A 20,000-nucleotide genomic window follows, 5' to 3' on the forward strand; every position below is an offset into this window, starting at 1 on the left:
CTCTCTCTCTCTATCTCTCTCTCTCACTCATTCACTCTCTCTCCTTCTCTCTTTCTCCCTTGAGTCCCTGAATATTCATGGGGACAAAAAGACTATTGGCTCTCCTGGCACACACTCAGAATATTTATGGTGGCCTGTGCTTTTTTACCCCTGTGCTGGGGATGTTTATGGAATGTTTAAATAACAGGAGAGAGAGAGCGGGAGAGAGAGAGAGAGAGAGAGAGAGAGAGAGAGAGTGGGAGAGAGAGAGAGATGATGTGAATATGGCCGTGGGACTATGAAGCTTCAAAGAGCAGAGAGAATAAGACCTCTGTGGGGTGTGTGGGGGTGTGTGTGGGGTGTGTGGGGGTGTGTGTGGGGGTGTGTGGAGGGGTGTGTGGGGGTGTGTGGGGTGCTCAGGGGCATGGGGGTTTAGTTGGCATGCTCCAACGCAGACACACTCCACTGGGAGCCCTTTGCCCACCGAGACTGACAGAAGACGAGTTTACAGGCTATGCATGGCTGGACCATCACAGGTGCACACACATTCTCTCTTTGTCACTCTCTGTCTCTCTCTCTCACACACACACACGCATACACACACACACACATAAACACACACACACACACACAAAATAACTTGCATACACAGAAAATGCATGGATCAAGCGAGCAAGACAAAGGAATTGAAACATCACTGTGTATAATTACTTATGTCATAATGGTCCTTACAGCTTTAGATTCACTCAAGTAGAAGAACAATATAAATATTTATACCACTGCTTGGTTGCATTTCCTATTGTGATGTGCTCTTTAGAACATCAATTACTTTTCAGATTTGCACACCTATGAAGTAGTTCCATTTTTTTGGCTGCATTACGCTTGTATATCAATTCGCCAAAATCGTTGTGAAGTGTAAATGAACGGTCACGTTCCAACAGAGAGCGATCTGACAGACGTTCAGAGCATAGCAACATTGTAACATATGACTAAGATTGCTTTTAGCTCAGTAACACTGCATTTGGAGTAGATAAAACAGTGATTTTACAAAGCTAAGGCTCAACAGAATCTTGGAATATGCTCGCGATTGATGTGTGGCAGAAAAAAGCAGTTCTGCAAACAAGACAGTTTCAGCAATCAAAAGGCAGAACTTATATCAGTAAATTAACACAAGCGTGGCAACAGTGGTATAAGTGGGATAATGGACTCCACAGCTTCAGGTATCAAACGTTAATGCACCTCGAGGTGCATTAACATCTGGTAGCCGAACACTGGGTCATCCATTATTATCCCTTACATGAATGTAAAAATATTCTAAATGATGTAGAATGCAACATCATGCAGAATTATTCTACATTTTATAATGTGACTCACAACGCATGTTTGTAATCAGCTAATGTTTTATATAGATGGAATTCTCAGAAAACAAGTGTATGACTGACTACTTAACGCAAAGTATGTAAAGGATATACACAGAAAATGTGTTTTCCTAGTATTCAACTCTGTACAACCTCACCTGTAGTAGTATGTACTGTGTAGGATTTGTGTTTTTAGTAGAGCATGCAAAACTAGACAAAAAAACACACATGCAAAATGCCCACCTGTCTTAGAATAAGCACACTAAATGAGTTTGTGTGTGTGTGTATGTGTGTGTGTGTGTGTGTGTGTGTGTGTGTGTGTGTGTGTGTGTGTGTGTGTGTGTGTGTATGTTTGTGTGTGTGTAAGCATGTGTGTGTGTGTGTGTGTGTTTGTTTGTGTGTGTATGTTTGTGTATGTGTGTGTGTGTGTGTGTGTGTGTGTGTGTGTGTGTGTGTGTGTGTGTGTGTGTGTGTGTGTGTGTGTATGTTTGTAAGTGTGTGTGTGGCCTTCATAAGGATTGTGCTTTGATCCCATCGCCTCATTTGGCGGGCGTGAGGAATGAGAGCTGACATTTATCCCCATCATAATCGCTGCAGGAGATGCACTTAAATATTTACGTGAGAAAGAGAGCAAGGGAGAGAGATGAGAAGGAGAGAGAAAGAGAGAGAGGCAGAGAGAGGCAGAGAGAGGTAGAGAGAGAGAAAGAGAGAGGTAGGGAAGGAATGAGTGAGGGAGAGAAGGAGCACAGGAGACAGAGAGACGGATGACAAGTGCGTGGCCTTACCTGATCTCTCCCAGGAGAGTGTCAATTCAAGAGACTTATGAGAGGGCTTTCATATTCAAGCTCGAGCGGATACACTCACATTTCTACACACACACACACACTCTCATATAAAACCTAACAAATAATATATATGCAAAGGTGGATATCCCTAAATACATACCCAGGTGTGCATAGAAAAATGTGCTGCCACGCACTTGCTCTCAAAGACACACACACACACACACACACACACACACACACACACACACACACACACACACACACACACACACAAACAAATGCCAGAGAAAGCTCAGCAATCTGTCTAGATGAGAAAAACAATAAATCTGCTAAGGTATAAAATGGCTTTATTAAGATATATCAGTCTCAGCAAAGAGTCTGGAAAAACTAATCAAAGCGGCCTCCTACGCAGCCATCCCAAGGTCACTCTCCTATCCTTTGTTCCCGAAACGGCCGGGCAAAAAATACAAACATAAAGCCCTTATGTTTACCAAACAGTTGCTTCTATGAGCTGAAAGCACAACAAATGAAAATAAACACTGCAAAATGTGCTTACATTCTCGGCTAATAAAAATAGTACTATGTACGTGCCCGCAGTAAATGGGGTGGGAGGTGGCTGTAGGATTACAAAGAAGTGTTTGGCCTGAGTTGTGTTATGTAAAACGACTTCATCTCCCAGTGTACCGTTCTCCACACCCTGACAGCCAATTAGGACAAAGAGCTAAAGTGACTCATTGCACCAGTCGGTTGCACCAATTAAAAGTCAATCATGAGTGTTCTGTTACATAGACAGGTACAAAAGTTGAGCCGAGGACTAACTTCATTAGAGAGCACCACATCAGCATGAGAAATTAGGGTGAGGAGCTTCCTGTTTACTCAAATTGAATGCCTAACGGCGGTTAGACGGGGGTCAAGGTCACGGGGTGAAGTCTGGCTCCAGGGCTTCTGAGACAGAGAAGCTGTCAGAGAGATGTGGAGAGGAGAGGAGAGGAGAGGAGAGGAGAAAAGAGGAGAGGAGAGGAGAGGAGAGGAGAGGAGAGGAGAGGAGAGGAGAGGAGAGGAGAGGAGAGGAGAGGGGAGGAGAAAAGAGGAGAGGAGAGGAGAGGAGAGGAGAAAAGAGGAGAGGAGAGGAGAGATGTGGAGAGGAGAGGAGAGGAGAGGAGAGATGTGGAGAGGAGACCAGAGGAGAGGAGAGGAGAGGAGAGGAGAGGAGTGGAGAGGAGAGATGTGGAGAGGAGTGGAGAGGAGAGGAGAGGAGAGGAGACCAGAGGAGAGGAGAGGAGAGGAGTGGAGAGGAGTGGAGAGGAGAGGAGAGGAGAGGAGAGGAGAAAAGGTTGTTGTCCCTCTCATTACTTTGAGCCTCTTTGATGGCTATTTCGGCTCTCCTCGGTAATTACATCGAAGGCGAAAAGTGGCCTTCGCAACATTCAGATCTCTTTCTCTTTTTAGAGGTAATTATTACAGGCAAAATGAGGTGGAATTATTAGGAGTTATTTATATATTTACATTAATTCTCTCTCTCACACACATACACAAACACACACACACACAAACACATACAAACACAGTGTTTGTGCATTTGGAAATACAATTATTGCATATTACAATTAGTGCATATTATTTTTGCATTTGCAGATATGCCATAGGAATTGAATTCCCCCTTTGAGGGTAAACATTTAACAGGCTGTAATTTATGTATAGGACATGGCTCCCCATAGCGATAGTTAACACATACTATAACTGGAGGAACATTGCTGCACAGAGATGTGAGGACTAGTGTGTGTTTTAACGAGAAGAAACAGAAGAGCAGAGAGAGGGTGAGACTCTTGTATGTGTGTGTGTGTGTGTGTGTGTGTGTGTGTGTGTGTGTGTGTGTGTGTGTGTGTGTGTGTAAGGCTATGAACAAAAGTGGATTCACCAGCTGCGATGTCAGTCTAGTCTCACTAACACCCCACAATCAAATAAATCCTTCTTAAGGTACTGAATGAGTCACATATTGTTATTAAGCACCTACCAATGGAGATCTGTGTACTGCCTGCGAGACAGTCATGACAGCCTTAATAAAAGTAATGAGAGCCATGTTGTCCACACAGCTGACCTCAGACCAGTTGGACTTGGTCTCCCTCTAATCATTACAGCATATCCAGAGCTCACACATACAGCCAAGCCTGCTCTGATGGGGTTTTCAGTAAGACAGAGAGAGAGAGAGAGAGAGAGAGAGAGAGAGAGAGAGAGAGAAACTTTTTCTGTACTCTATCCCATTGTCTTACTTACTTTCTCAGTTGGGTTTAACCTATTTGTCCTATTATGTGTATATGTAATTGGGCTTTGACAATCATGTCACTGTAACGTCCATGCCAACAAAGCTTTCATGAATTGAATTGAGACAGAGAGAGAGAGAGAGAGAAAGAAAGAGAGGGAGAGAGAGACACAGAGAGAGAGAGAGATGAGGGGTTGGCTAAGGACATTGAAGGAGGGAAGTTGTGAGATGATCTAAATCCACTCTGCAGGGCAGCTCCAAATCCCAGGGAGCACGGCTGGAAGTGCTGACGGAACAGAACGGGGGGTTGAGCGCCATGGAAGGATCCGGAAGAAAGGGCACAGAGCCAGGAGGGAATGGGGGGGGGATTAGTCACTCCTTCATTATCAGACATGAAGAGAGACCACAACGCCTCTCTTTCTTCCCTTCTCTCTCTCTCTCTCTCTCTCCTCTCTCTCTTCTCTCTCTCTCTCTCTCCTCGCTACTTCAGTGAAAGCGAGCAGCAAGGGACACTTCTCCACAGAAGTTGTCCTTGTGGGGAAGGTACAGTATGGCAGAAAGTTTCTTTGATGGGTAAATTCAGAGACTCACCCCATCTCTTTCAGCAGAGAGGAGAGCATAATTAATAAACTGAATGACATTCAGGGAAAGAGTGCACTTCATGAATTGATTAAAATGACAGCCCCAGCTGTCCCACTGATAATAGCAAATCCAGCGTCCATGGAACATCCTGGAGAGGACAAAACTCCAGAACAGACTGGGCTGAGTTCTGATTCGGTTCTGCATAGGGGTGTTATAATATACCGGCATTAACAATATATTTTGGAAATGATATTGTGTATCATTTCTTATTTATCAGTTCAGCTGGCTGCCTCCTCACTATCATTAGAATTGTATTTGTTATTTTCGTTCAGACTCTCCACTTCTCTACACCAGAGTTTTTAGGTAATTTACCAAAAATGATGCAAAACGTACAATAAACAAATGTAAACACTTGCCATCGGACATCGGAGGGAGGGAGGGGTTTATAATATCCACCTAAACAGTCTATAATGACCTTCAATGCCTTTTTTTTTTAAAAAGGGTGGATTAGATCTCCATAACAGGGTGGTTAGGTCAACAACACTGACCAGTGTTTCATTATTGGAGGGGTTTTGCCTCACTTTACTTTAACTCTTGTGAGGCATAAAACTACACGCACACCCCAAAGATGGCACATATGATATGAACTACTAGCATTATGAATGTAAACATGATGACCACTAGCATTAGGCGTACTAGCATTATGAATGTAAACATGATGACTGCTAGCATTAGGCGTACTAGCATTATGAATGTAAACATGATGACCACTAGCATTAAGCGTACTAGCATTATGAATGTAAACATGATGACCACTAGCATTAGGCGTACTAGCATTATGAATGTAAACATGATGACTGCTAGCATTAGGCGTACTAGCATTATGAATGGTAACATGATAACTGCTAGAATTAGGCCTAGTATTAGCATTATGAATGGTAACATGATGACTGCTAGCATTACTATTCTTCTGGCCCACTATAATCACATCTTGAGAATCTGATATTGAGAGTTCGAGTTCAGCAAAAGTGGATCCAGCCCTCAGTTTGATGGCATCTGGCTGGATTAGCAGCCAATGGTGAAACTTGTTACCTGAGGTGATTTTGCACCTAATTACCTCCCAGTGGCCAGTCTGGATCTATGTCTGACTCTTGGGCCAAAACACATCCATTTTCTCCTCTCTCCGTACTCAATGAGTCTTCCATCCGAGCACTAAAAATACCTAATGGATGTGATACACAAGCTCACAACACTAACAAAGTCCCAATTTTCATGCATTCCTGTGTAGCACATGAAATAGCTTACAAAAATGTAAGACAGTCAACTCCGCTCATGGAAAAATCTGCTTTTCGTTTGGGTAATGATGACAGAAGATTGGCATACTGGTGTGTGTGTGTGTGTGTGTGTCTGTCTGTCTGTCTGTCTGTCTGTGAGTGTACTGTAAGTGTGTGTCTGTATCTGTCTATTTGTGTCTGTGTTTTATTTGCACCTTTGTGTGTGTGTGTGTGTGTGTGTGTGTGTATATCCAATCCAATCCAATCCAATCCGCTTTATTTATATAGCACAGTTTAAACAAACACAAGGTTGCCAGAGTGCTGTACAGCAAGATAAGAAACACACAAGACACCACAGAAGCACAATAATAGGATAAAGTATGTGAGTACTTGTGTGTGTGTCTGTCTCCAAGTGCACTTGTATGTGTGTGTGAGTGTGTGTGTGTGTGTGAGTGTGTGTGAGTGTGTGGGCGCGCGTTTGTGTACCTGTGTGCTTGTTTTCCGATTCCCCAGTAGAGTTAATGAGAGGCACACTCCCAGCCCCCAGTGGGAGGCGAGGCCGGCAGAGTCTCATGCATAATGGAGCGCCGAGCAGACCGACCTGGGATGCCAGCCCAGTTAATGAGCGCCGCTGCCACGCCAGCCGACTCAAACGAGCCCGACCAGGCCAACCGACTCGCCAGCCAACCTGACTCAGAGGTGTGTGTGCCCGAGTCAGGCACCAAAAGGACAAACACCGGCTTTCCCAGCTTCCCTTCCCATAGGGTTAATTAGATTAGTGTACCCCTCACCCTGCTGGAGGCCATTTTGGATTGGTTTCACTCCTTTTCCCTTAATACCGCGTCCACGCCCAGAGCCATGCCACCATTCTGGCTCAAACAGCAGTGGCTTCTGTTGGCCAGTATTGGAGCAGCATGGGCTATTCTGGCTTCAATGCTTAGGGGGCTCTGTGTTTGAAAATACTTGATCTTACTGCTCTGCACCCTTTTGCAGTTTCGCAGTTATCTCATCTAAATCCAGACCGACCACAGACATTGCTGGCTGAATGGGTTTTTGATGGGCTGGCAATGGGTTGGCAATTGACAGTGTAAATTGTTTTGGCTTAAGTCAGAGCTTTGCTTTCACCTTTATTCCTTACCCGGGCTGACATCATTTCAAGTGGCTGAAGTTTCATGCTGGAGACTTCACATTACCTTTTTTCTCTCTCTCTCTCTCTCTCTCTCTCTCTCTGTCACTCTCTCTCTCTCTCTCTCTCTCTCTTCCATCTGTCTCCTCATCTCTCGCTCTCACCTGCTCTCTGGGTTTCTCACCCTCTTTGTGTCACTCTTCTTTCTTTTTCACTTCATTCTTTCTCTCCTTCACCTTCCCCTCCCCTTATCACACTCTCCCTTTTGTCTAAACCCCCTCTTTTCTTCATCAATTTTCATCCCCGCTGGACGCTGGACTCTCTCTCTCTCTCTCTCTCTCTCTCTCTCTCTCTCTCTTTCCTTCAGGTCACAGGTCAAATGTCCCAATTATAGACACACAGATGCCCTCCGTATTTGACCAGGGTGTGTGACCTCCACTGCATAGGTCATGGCGGTCGCCTCTCTGGGGGGCAGTCCAACAGCTGCCCAAAAAAAACGAAAAAATCCTCCAGGATGACCATAGTTCTTCGTCACCATAGAAACGGCATGGCTGCCCAGTGAGCTCTACAGTATGCGAGTTAGTTGAGAGGTAAGATGAGACCTTGGCTGCATGCAGAGGTCAGACAGGGTGGGAATTAGTTTGTTTCCCTGACTGTAAATATGCTTGTTTTCCTTGTACTGCTTATTTGTACACTGTATGTCTGTGAGTACACCTGTGTTTATGTGTGTGTGTGTGTGTGTGTGTGTGTGTGTGTGTGTGTGTGTGTGTGTGTGTGTGTGTGTGTGTGTGTGTGTGTGTGTGTGCGTGCGTGTGTATAAAGTCGTGTCTCACTATTCTTGCCCTTCCACACAGTCTCACTGAAGGAGCACCTCCATCCGCTGCCTGATGCATATCAAATACCCACCTCAGATAAGACTGACACCATGAGACTGAAAAACAGACCAGACTCAGAGCGAGAAACAGAGCAGCAGCGGAAGACTAGGGCCAGCGCTGTCAAAGTGTTACTCTCTCCTCCTTTATCTTCCTACTACAACTCACTTTCTCGCTGTCTCACTCCATCTCCACAAACATTGGAACGCATAATACTAGCATCAATCACATCTCATAGCCTTCTAATGAGGCACATCACCATATCTGAAAATTAACAATCCTTTCCATTTCGGAGAGAGAAAGAGAGAAATACAGAGAGAGAGAGAGAGAAGTAGAAACTTCTAAACGTGTAGAAAAAAAAGAACAGATAGAGAAAGGGGAGGAAGGAGGCAGAGCCTACTGGAATCTAGTGGAGCGTAATAAAGACTCATGTTCCAACATGGAATTAGAGAGGGCGGCGTGATCTTAATAAGGGCGATAAGTGCCACCCTTCCGGCTGGTTCCGTGGAGCGCTGGCGCTGCGCTCAGATGGGTTTCACAGAACACTGCGCCCGCAGGCAAAGTGCTATCAGAGGCACGGTACCCTCTGCTGTGCGGCCCACATCGCTACAGAGGGGCTGGGGCTTTGATCTGAAACTTTTTCTCGCTCTCATTCTCTCTCTCATTCTCTCTCTCTCTGAGTCTGTTTCTCACTGTTGAAAAAATGGTATTGTGGAACATCCTCCACATCCTCTAAAAGGACTGACATCTTCCACAGTCGCACACACACACACACACACACACACACACACACACACACACACACACACACACACACACACACACACACAAACTCACACTGCAGTATGATAGTCCACAATGAAACAACTCTCGGTTGAGCAAATACACATTTGCAAACTGCTTTCTCATGTAAATCAGCACGGACTCTCACAACACCGCTCGGACACAATTCATTTTGCATTCGGCAACATCACAGAGTACTGCCGCAGAACAGCTGCTCACCAAAAGCTTTTTGTGGCTTCAGCCAACATGATGATGCAGTAGAAGCACAACATGTGCTTAAAAGCCTACAACTTTTAAACACATATTCAGCACTTACTGAACCATGGTATTTACAAGCCCACACAAGATGGAGGCTGCTGCAAAACATTTCCATTGCTCCGGTGGCTGAGCCGTACAAAACATTGAAAGCAAGGAATTAACAGAATGCAAGGCTGCTTCTGATTCATCCAACAGAAAGCAGCACTCCGGAAGCCTGAAGCGGGTTTGTTGACCAAGCCACTGACCAAACGTCCTGGCCCCGCCATCGCAGCGGCCTATTTGAAAGCTACGGATTTAAAGTGGGAGCACATTGAGCACTCACCTCCATCATCTATCTTCCACTTCCCCGGTGCCGATTGGCTCTTTGGTCCCGGTTCTACGTTCCTCCCGGCTCGGGCCTTTGTGTCTGTGGAGAAAGACAGGAACTTTTAGAGCTGGCCCACCGCGGGCCCGGGCTGGACTGCAGAACTTCATTTCCCACGTTCCGCACTCAGCACTCTAAATCAGGACCTCTAGGGAAGTGGGGGGGAGATGGACACTGTGACTGTAAGTGGCTGTGAGAGTGGTTCTTGTCAGGGGGCCAGAAACCTTTAAGCAGCCCGCGGCGGTCAACGGGCAAGGGAAACAAAACTACATCAACAGAAATGTCATGTGGCTCTTAAGGGTGGACACATATTTGGCGTATAGAGGGAAGCAGTAGTGAGAGATGCCAGACTTGGACTGCAGTGAGAAATAACAAACTTTCTCAGCCAATTTGTCACATATTGAACAATATTTCTAAACACATAAAATAGTAAATAAACTGATAATCTTACACACGCACACGATAGACAGAGAGAGAAAAAGAGAGAAGTCTTGATGGAGAGACAGAGAAAGAGAGATATATAAAGAGAGAGAGATAGAGAGAGAGATATAAGGAGAGAGAGATAGAGAGAGGAGCCTGGAAAGGGAGACTCATGGCGCGGCACATACCTACTCCACGCCGCGTGTTGGTGTGGGTGGCATTAACGACTTATGGTGATTTAATCTCCTAATTCATTCAGCCGGGATATTTATTGCGCCGTGAGTTTTTATGAGGCGCTGACAGACTTTGCTTTATTCTCCCTTCTCCAGCCGCCTCCCCCCCTGGGAGAGCACAGCGGAGAGCCCCGACCGATTTATGGGCCACCCACCGGTCTCCAGCTACCGCCGCAAAGCATGCACCGGCCATCCGAAAAACTCTCCGAGAGATGGAGGGAGAAGGATAGAGGGAGAGAAAGAATGGTGGGAGTAGAGAGAGAGAGAGAGAGAGAGAGAGAGAGATAGCCAGAGATGCCCATCTGAGAAAAGGGGTAGAGAGAAAGGTGGACAAGGAGACAAAGACATATCTCAGACGGAAGGAAAGAGAAACAGGAATGGATGGATAGATTGATGAATGGATGATGGATAGATGAATGGATGGATAGATGGAGGGTAATCTCAGTCAGAAGGATAGAGAGAGGGATGAAATCGGATAGGGTGAGAAGTGAACTAGAGGGAGAGCTGGAGAGAGGTGGACTCACTGCAGCTAGAGTAAAGCAATTCCATACGCAAGAAGATTGCAATAAAGACTGGAAGAGCCTGAAATAGAGAGACATTGAGAAGAAAGAAAGACAGAAAGAATGAAAGAAAGAAAGAAAGAAAGAATAAAAGAAAGTAAAAGAGTAAGAGACAGGAAGAGCTGAATCAAGAAGCCAGAGAGGACAGGAGATTACATTAAAAAGATGGCTAGAGATAGAACGCAGACAGCAGAAAGAGCAAGAGCTCCTCCAAAGCCTTTTTATTCTTTTTTTCTCCTCTTTCTGCCTCTACAATTTACGCTGCTCTGCAATCTCTCTCCTCTCTCCCCCTTCTCTCTATCTCTCTCTCCCTCTCTTCTGTCCTCAGTTGTCACTCTGTCAGTCTGCACTGGGCTAGAGGCCAGGAGCCTGCTGCAGTGCCACTGCCAGAGCACGGAAAGATAGACAGAGAGAGGAGAGGGAGGGAGAGAAGGAGGGGGAGAAGGAGGGAGGGAGGGGAGAAAGAACAAAAACTCAAAGCAATTTCTGAAACGTTTGCTCATTCTGATCTGCCCCAGTGGCATGCAGGGCGTGCAGAGGGAGCACGGAGTCTGAGTGTGTGTGTGTGTGTGTGTGTGTGTATGTGTGTGTGTGTGTATGTGTGTGCGCGTGCCTGTCCTTTTCTGAGTAATTGTGTGTGTATGTGTGTGTGTGTGAGAGAGAGAGTGTTAGAGTGTGTGTGTGTGTGTGTGTGTCTGTGTGTGTGTGTGTATGGGGAGGGCTTGTGTCTGACAACCGCAGTCATGGGGTTGAGTGAGAGCGACTCCAGAGCAATCAGTGTTTATCTGATCTGCCGCCACCTGCACTTCTTTTGCACCCCTTTAAAGTTGGGCCAAAAGTGCCGGGGTGGGCGAAATGGAGCTGTCCTGAATCGATTTTGTGGTTAATTTTAGATTTGTGGTCTGCTCTTCATTTGTTTGTTTTGTTTTGCTTGTGTGTGTGTGTGAGCATGTGTGTGCGTGTGTATGTGTGTGTGTGTGTGTGTGCGCACAGTTTTCTGCTTGCTTGTGAAAGGGAGTATGCGTATATATGTATGTGTGTTTGTGTGTGTATGTGTTCTTTTGCAAATTGATAGTGCTGCACCACAAAAAAGGAGAAGGGAGAAAAAAATCAATCCAGTTGTAACTGCCTTCTCCTCTCCTCAGCCTGTCCACCTCGGCATCGTCTCTCTCCATTTCCAGAGGAATCACATTTGTGTGTATTTGTGTGTGTGCATCTCTTGAATCAGTCTCACGATAGCCCAGGACTCCGGGTCGCTGCTGCTGCTGATACAGTGTCTGTTTTATATGTGTCTGCTGACAGCCTTTTTTTCTTCTTCTTAAATCCGCGTAGTAAACAATGAGAGAGAGAGAGAGAGAGGAGCAAGAGAGAGAGAGTGAGAGAGGAGCAAGAAAGAGAGAGAGAAAGAGAGAGAGAGAGGAGAAGGAGGGAGGGATGAAGAGAGCGGGGGGTGAAGAGAGACAGAGGGAGAGCGAGACGGGAGATAGAAGAGATTGTGCGGTCAGGCTCAGGCACATTAAACTGAAATGAGATATTTGCTTTGCCTTGCTCCCGCCTCATTTAATGCGTCCCTCAGCCAGTAATGGACTTGCAGCGCCTTATTGGTTTGTTTATTAGTTATTTATCCATTTTGCGCATCCCTCTCCCCTTGCTCTCGGCTTCCAGGCACTCTTCTTCTTCTTCTTCCTCTTTCTCTATCTGTTCTTTCTTGCACTCATCCGGGTATCGTAAATGACAACACTGCTGGTCCTTCAACTGGCTGAGAGAGAGGAACATGACAAAGAGAGAGATATCTAATGACAGAAGTTAATATGCTGTGTTATTGTTATGCAACACTGTACAGCGTGTGTATCTCTCTGTATCTCTATGTGTGTGTGTGTGTGTGTGTGTGTGTGTGTGTGTGTGTGTGTGTGTGTGTGTGTGTGGAGGGGGTGCATTTGTATTTTATGTGTATCTATACTGTGGGCTTTCATAAGTTTGCCAAAAGTGATCTTTCTTTGTCTATGTGCGTTGTCTATGAGATTAACAGAAGTTTTTCTCTCTGTTTATACCGTGCTTTAATTACTTGGTTTCTTTCCAAAGACTGTTGTGTACTGGTTCCTTTGTTTGGAGCTTTGTGGAGGCGCACAGTGACAAGCTGTTAGACATGCTTTAAATCACTCATCGCTTTCCATCTTGTCTCAAGGATCAATGGTCGATCTGCCCATGCTGATAATACAATTCTTAAGTTGTTCTTATACCACTGCTTGGTTGAATTTCCCATTGTCATGCGTTCTTTAGAACGTGGAATAACCGTAGCTTATTTGCACACCTATGAAGTAGCTCCAGTTTTTTGGCCGTATCACACTTACTGTATATTGATTCGCCAAACGGTTCGGTTTCAAAGAAAGTAATGCCCTTACGAGGTGTAACAGCCCTCCGCTGGCTCGTCAGGGCCGCTTTACCACCTCAAACATACATTTCTTTCTGTGAACCGAACGCCGTGTCGTCCATTATCCATTACATATCTGCCGATACTAATGTCATACTGACAATATTGTGCATCTCTATTGTCAATATCTTAATGAGTTTGAGTCCCTTTCTCAAATATCAGCAAATGGAAATCAGTGCTAAGCACAGAGAAATTAATCACACAAAGCAAGGTGATTATATTTCTATATACATGTACTATATGTACTATATACATAGACATAGAGACAGACACAAACACACACAAACCACCAGCAGTTCAGGCCAGGTCTGCACTAAGGCCAGGTCACTAAGGTCAGGTGTGCACTAAGCTCAGGTCACTAAGGCCAGGTCTGCACTAAGGTCAGGTCTGCACTAAGGTCAGGTCTGCACTACGGTCAGGTCTACACTAAGGTCAGGTCTGCATTAAGGCCAGGTCTGCACTAAGGTCAGCCACATCAGTCTTAAAGGAACCGTATGTAAGAAATGTATTACAATTAATCATAAAATGGCCCTGATATTTCACTAGACATTAAGAAGTCATGTTCATTTCAAATACTTATATCACTGACAACAGTAGTCCGGCCAGGATATTGTCATTTAAAAAGTGAAGTTGCAGCCCTCAACTGATGTTGATGTTGTGTTTTGTAATGCCATGTTGTGTTTTGGCTTGATGCGCCACCCTCCACCTATCTACTAATCACAGAGTCAGTGATGTTTCGGCATCGGGTTTGGCAACCTCGAGTCAGGGGGGAGGGGGAGGGGATACACCGCTCTACAGTAATTTGAAAATGATTGCAGTACCAGTTTTGGCCACAATCTTACATATGGTTCCTTTAAATACCTTTGTCACCATCCCATCATTATAGATAAATAAATAAAATGAACAAACAGTCTAAATAATTTCGCCAACTCTAGAAGTGGAAGCTTAACTTGAGCAACAGCCGTCTCTGCAGGAGCGTGACTGGGGCCCGGCGATAAAGAGCCCGAATGGCGCCTGCAGCAAAGCGCCGTGCCCTGAGGAACAATGGGCCTTTACAGTGGCAGGAAAGTGCATAGGCAGCAAGCTGCCGCCTGCCTTCCTCCCCCATGGAGGGAGATCTTTCATGCTCCCATCGAGTGGGCTGCTCAGTTAAGCCGACACAGGCTGCTGACAGGGCGTGTGTGTGTGTGTGTGTGTGTGTGTGTGTGTGTGTCTTTGTGTGAGCTGTCAATGCTCACAGGTGCTGTTACTAACTTAGGTAGAGAAGTAGCAACTCTGTGTGTGTGTGTGTGTCTGTGTGTGTCTGTGTGTGTGTGTGTGTGTGTGTGTGTTTGCGTGTTTGTAAGAGGAGGAAAATGCTCTTGAAAACACTTGCGGTGTGGAAGCATCTGAATATGCAACTCTAAACCTGAAGCCGCTAATGAATTTGAGCAATCTGCATGAGATTATCAGCACAGCTCATTTACCCAACTGATTTCTTTTCCTAATGTTGCCATTGGAATAACTAAGCAGCTATGTTAAATTGCATTCCTTTTTGTTATCCATTCTGATTCATCTCCAGAACTATCCACTGTATCTGTGCTAACACTGGTATTTGCCATAAGAAATGCATAATAGCCTATCCGCAGCCTATTCACTGTGAGCTCCATGTGAAATATCATTGTAATCGTGCTGGAGAAGCTGCTTGTGTTGTGTAAGTGTACCTCTGTTGGCCTCAGACCACATAGAGACTCCGTAATCCCCACTTTCAATCTGCTATCTTGATCATGCATTTCAAATCAGAGCGCTCAGCTCAGGCATCAGCAAGACAGAGACGGCCATGGGAGAATTATCATCCAGCGATGCTCCTGAATGCTGATGCGATGGTAAGCTGCAGTGAGGTTTCCAGTGAGTTGTAGTGAGAGACTATTCACTCCTCGTTGGACGCCTAGAAAGAGCCTGGGATATAATGGCAATGAAGAAGACTACAGTACAGTAGTTTAAGAGGGATCTGACGTGCATTCACTCCTCCCCCCACCCAGCTTACATCCATAAATCGATGAACACTTGACTGTAGTTCAGGTTGCTATGACACCTGAGGGAGACAGGCCATTATATGGTTAAATAAGACTACGCTTCCCAGAATGACCTTTAGAAAGGCAAGGAAAGAAACAGAATGTCTAGAAAGTACTATGTGAAAACAGCTTTTATATGCTTGACTGTGTGTGTGTGTGTGTGTGTGTGTGTGTGTGTGTGTGTGTGTACTGTACGTGTGTGTTTGTGAGACTAGGAACAAAGTGCAGGGATCGACAATGCCCCATAAATGAACAACATTTATGTAAATGTCAAGGCATGGGTGACATTTTGCTGGTTACACATAGGAACCTTTTGAAAAAGGTTTATTTCGGGAGAAAACAGGCACAGACATGCAAGAGAAAGAACTGACCTATATGAAAATGTGGAAAGGCAAGTTTTTTTTTTCCGCAAACACAACTTCTTGTGTAATGTCAAAGCATAAATACTCAGCAGCAGACACAAAAACCGTTGTCTTCCAGTGAAAGCTATTGCGTTACGGGGATAAAAACCCACACACAAAATCTGTATAGCAAAATCTGTACTTGCTGTAGTGGTTTTTGCTCTATTCACTTCTCTCTTTCTCTCTCTTGCACTCTCTCTCTTTTACACAGACATACACACACACACACACACACACACACACACACACACACACACACACACACACACACTTGTTGCCTCAAATAACTGACAATATTGACTGTGCTGAAATTGGCTCTCTTTTATCATACTTGCCGTGTATGCTGTATGTATGTGTGTGTGTGTGAGTGTGTGTGTGTGAGAGTGTGTGTCTGTGTGTGTGTACATACTGTGTATCTCATAAACAGAACGAGTGGGAGGGAAAACGGCAGCTAGAGCGAGGGACAGAGTCGGAGCCGCTATGGAAAACCCTGATCCTATCGCACGTCCATAAATTCACGCATGCAGCAGCAGACAGCCTTCAGCTTGGGATACACTATCCTTCCATGGCATCTGCACCCAGGCCCATGATAATGCCACCTCCTCTGTCAGTCAAGCACGGGTAGCAATTAGTCCAGGGGAACGCTCTCGGTTCTGCTCTCGCTAGCTGTATAGCGTATTGATCAAAGATCTATAATTAAAAGAGGGATTTTGCTGTTGTTTGTGTGTTGTGCTGCATTGGCAGACAGCAGCACCCAAGGAAAAGGGCTTATGCTCAGAGCAGCATACTGTGGGCATGCAGACGTTTGAGAGGCCACCATAGAAGAAGGGAGAGAATGAAAGAAAGAAAGAGAGAGAAATCCATGAATCAGACTAGCACTTAAAAGTCAAGGGTAATATGCAGATGAGACTCTTGGATCAATAGGCTGCTCTTGAGACCAATCAAGAAGTGAGAGATTGGCAGAAAGGCCAATCAGACCGGCCTAATGAATACTTGCATCCGAGGCAATGGGCCATATGGCTAGACCTTTTCGACCAATCGAACTGTATCTCAGACAGAGTAGACCAATAGGCCACACACAGACTAGAGCAGTGTCTTGACAAATCTCCAATCACCAGGAAGCAGGGGCAGGACACTGGCTCAGGTTCCGTAGCCTTCAGATTACCACTCTGTGCCTCAGGCCTTCCCAGGCCACAAACATTTCACAGTGAAAACTGAATTTCATTTCTAAATCCATCTTCATCTAAGCATCCAATACACATACACCCATCTCTAGGGTTTTCAGAGAATGGTCTAAAAAAAAGACAAAATTGAGTGAGTGTTCTCTGGGCGAAAATGCTTTGTTGATGCCAGAGGTCAGTAAAGAATGGCCAGACTGTGGTTCGAGCTGATAAAAAGGCAACAGTAACTCAGAGGACCACTCATTACAACACGGGTATGCAGAGGAGCATCTCTGAATGCACATCATGTCGAACCCTGAAGCAGATGCAGCAAGAGGACCTCACCAAATGCCACTACTGTCAGCTAAGGACAGGAGACCGAGGCTACAATTTGCATGGGCTCACCAACATTCTGTGGGGGATCTTTTCTTGCCACACTCTGGGGCTCTTCGTACCAATTGAACATTGTTTAAATGCCACAGCCTACCTGAGCATTGCTGACCACGCCCATCCCTTTATGACCACAGTGTACCCACACTTCCATAAAGCACCATGTCACAAAGCTCGAATCCTATCAAACTGGTTTCTTGAACATGACAGTGAGTTCACTGTACTCAAATGACCTCAACTGTCACCAGATCTCAATGCAATAGAGCACCTTTGGGGATGAGGTGGAACAGGAGATTCACATCATGGATATGCAGCTAACAAATCTGCAGCTACTGCATGATGCCATCATGTCAATATAGACCAACATCTTGAATCTATGCCACAAAGAATTAAGGCCATTCTGAAGGCAAAGGGGGTGCAACCCGTTACTAGCAAGGTGTACCTAATTAAGAGGTCGTCCACCAGTACCCAAATATTCAGGCTCTGTAAGATGTGTGTGATGTTGCCATAGAGTAGACCTTCACTAATACTGATTGATTCCTGTTGCTGAATTCCTGATGCTGGAGAGCATCTTTGTTGAGTGAGGCTCTACCTTCTGCCTTCTTTCATTACAATGCTGGATTCTAACAGAGCCATTCTGATTCTGAGGGTATCTTGAATAGAGGAACATGTTATAATTCTTGATCATCTCATTACGTTTCCTTTCGTTTAACAGTAGGGGGGGTAATTACACATTAAGCAGAAATTAATTTGTATCGACCTGCCAAAAGCCTATTATCAATGCTTATTATACAGTCACATGTAATTATCTCACTGCATCTGACCCCTGCACACCTCTCTCTCTCTCTCTCCCTCTCCCTCCTCTTTCCTTTCTCTCTCTCTTTCTCTCGGTATGGCCCAATCAGAGCCTTGCTCCCCAGCTTAAAGGATAACCCCCAAGATCCTCCTCTTGGACCATGTTCCGTCGCCCGCATTTTCACGGCATTAGTTTAACACTGTCGACTCAGCACAGAGCGTGTGTAATCTAGGTCTGCCACTTTGAGGCTCGGCCGTATAATTAAGCGAACGAACGAAATGAGGGTGCCCGGGGACACCGGAGGTTTTGTATTTTTAGTGCTTGTCGACATGAATGGTTTCACGTAGATTGTGCCCCGTGCATTCCTCCCCGTGATGCGATCTCCCGGGACTGCCGTTGTCGCTGTTGTCATGGCGGTGCTGGCTCGAGCGGGGAATCTAGGCCATGACTAACCCTTCAGCGGGCCCTCATGTGCTCCACTCGTCTCCTCCTAATGGCCTAAGACCGCATCAGGCATCAGGTTTACCGAGATGCTGTTCTCTGGCTTGTCGAACATTATGTGAGTCGTGTTGGTCCTCAGGGGCCACTCGACTTTGTCTGTTTATTCTCCTTTTCTTCGCTGTTTGGCGCCGTTTGTTTGGTGGATGGTGGGGCTCCGATGGGTAATCTGAATAGGCAGGACAGAGTCGTTCTGAGAGGATTGGCTTCATCTGAATTATCTTTTTTTTTCTAACAGACATCCTACGCTGTTTGCACTTTAATATGCATTACCGAGGATGAATGGGAAAAAGTTTCAGTGAGTAACAGAAATTGCTAGAGATTCTGCAACGAGGTGCGGTAAAAAAATGATTGTGTCACTTCAAAACACTCTCCCCTTTATCTTGCTTCCCCTACCTCAGTTCCTCTTTCTCGTATAAATTCGATCTCAATCACTCTGTCGCCTCATCAAAGTAAAAAAAACATTAAAAAGTGAGTAAAACTGGCAACGCTCAGGTTGAGAGCTAACCTGCTGAGTGAAGGAGACTATCTCTGTTCATCATCTTCTGAGAGTACACAAACGGCATAAATATATTAATGAGTTGGGGCCGTTATTACCATCTTCCCTCATGTTAATGTGGTCCCCGCTCTTTCATTCCGCCATTTTATTGTCGCCTGTGTGTTATGGCTGATCATTAAGATCCCATTCCTCTGCACACTTATCTCCTTTTTATTTCCGTCTCTTTTCTTTCTTTTTTTTTTTGTAGCTGCTTTTTATCGCTGTCTGCCATTACCACCGGATCTTCACAATGAACACTGCCGCGGCGAACTCTCCAATAAACTGGAGAGGTCTGTAGAAGTGGAGAGGGAGCAATAGAGGAAACATCCTGAGTTATAACTGCCACAGTCATTTATGTCCAGGGGAGCAGGGGAGAGGAGAGTAGGGAAGGGGAGGGAGGAGAGGAGGGGAGAGGGGAGGAGAGGAGGAGAGAGGAGAGGAGAGGAGGGGAGAGGAAAGGAGAGAAGAGGAGAGCAGAGGAGAGGAGAGGGGAGGAGGGGAGGGAAGGGGAGGGAGGAGAGGAGAGGTGATGAGAGGTGATGAGAGGTGAAGAGATGAGGAGGAGGAGAGGATTTCTCAAGAGGAGCAGAAGTGTATAGCAAAGGAAATGACAAAAGAGGGAAGATCAGAAGAGGGAGGGAGGAGCGAGAGTAAGAGAGAGTGAGGCAAATGGACAGACAGAAGTATTCTAGAACATACCAGAGAGAAGAGAAAAAAAGAATCAAACAACCGTAGAAGGAGAGGAGAAAGAGAGGAGAGGACAGGCTGGGACACCACAGGACAGGTCAGAGCGCACAGGACCATGGGACATGAGAGATGGATGGAGAGCAATGCGCCGAAGCAAAGTCAGGAGGGTGGGGGACGTGGGTAAATGAGGC

General features: G+C 45.6%; 1 protein-coding gene across 1 annotated transcript in view; it reads right to left on the reverse strand.

Moving 5' to 3' along the window:
- spock1 (SPARC (osteonectin), cwcv and kazal like domains proteoglycan 1) overlaps positions 1-20,000 on the reverse strand; it is a 195,233-nt gene that overhangs the window by 71,521 nt on the left and 103,712 nt on the right. The window contains exons 4-5 of the mRNA XM_076292205.1: positions 16,190-16,218; positions 9,620-9,683 (exon numbers count right to left, since the gene is read on the reverse strand). Of these exons, the coding sequence (XP_076148320.1) occupies positions 9,620-9,683; positions 16,190-16,218 (93 nt within the window). The remainder of the gene's footprint in view (positions 1-9,619; positions 9,684-16,189; positions 16,219-20,000) is intronic.

The sequence above is a fragment of the Alosa pseudoharengus genome, unplaced genomic scaffold (assembly GCF_046254945.1).
Source record: "Alosa pseudoharengus isolate Yale_2024_CS ecotype anadromous, Long Island Sound unplaced genomic scaffold, YU_APseudo_1.1 YU_APseudo_1.1_scf_19, whole genome shotgun sequence".
Classification (NCBI taxonomy): Eukaryota; Metazoa; Chordata; class Actinopteri; order Clupeiformes; family Clupeidae; genus Alosa; species Alosa pseudoharengus.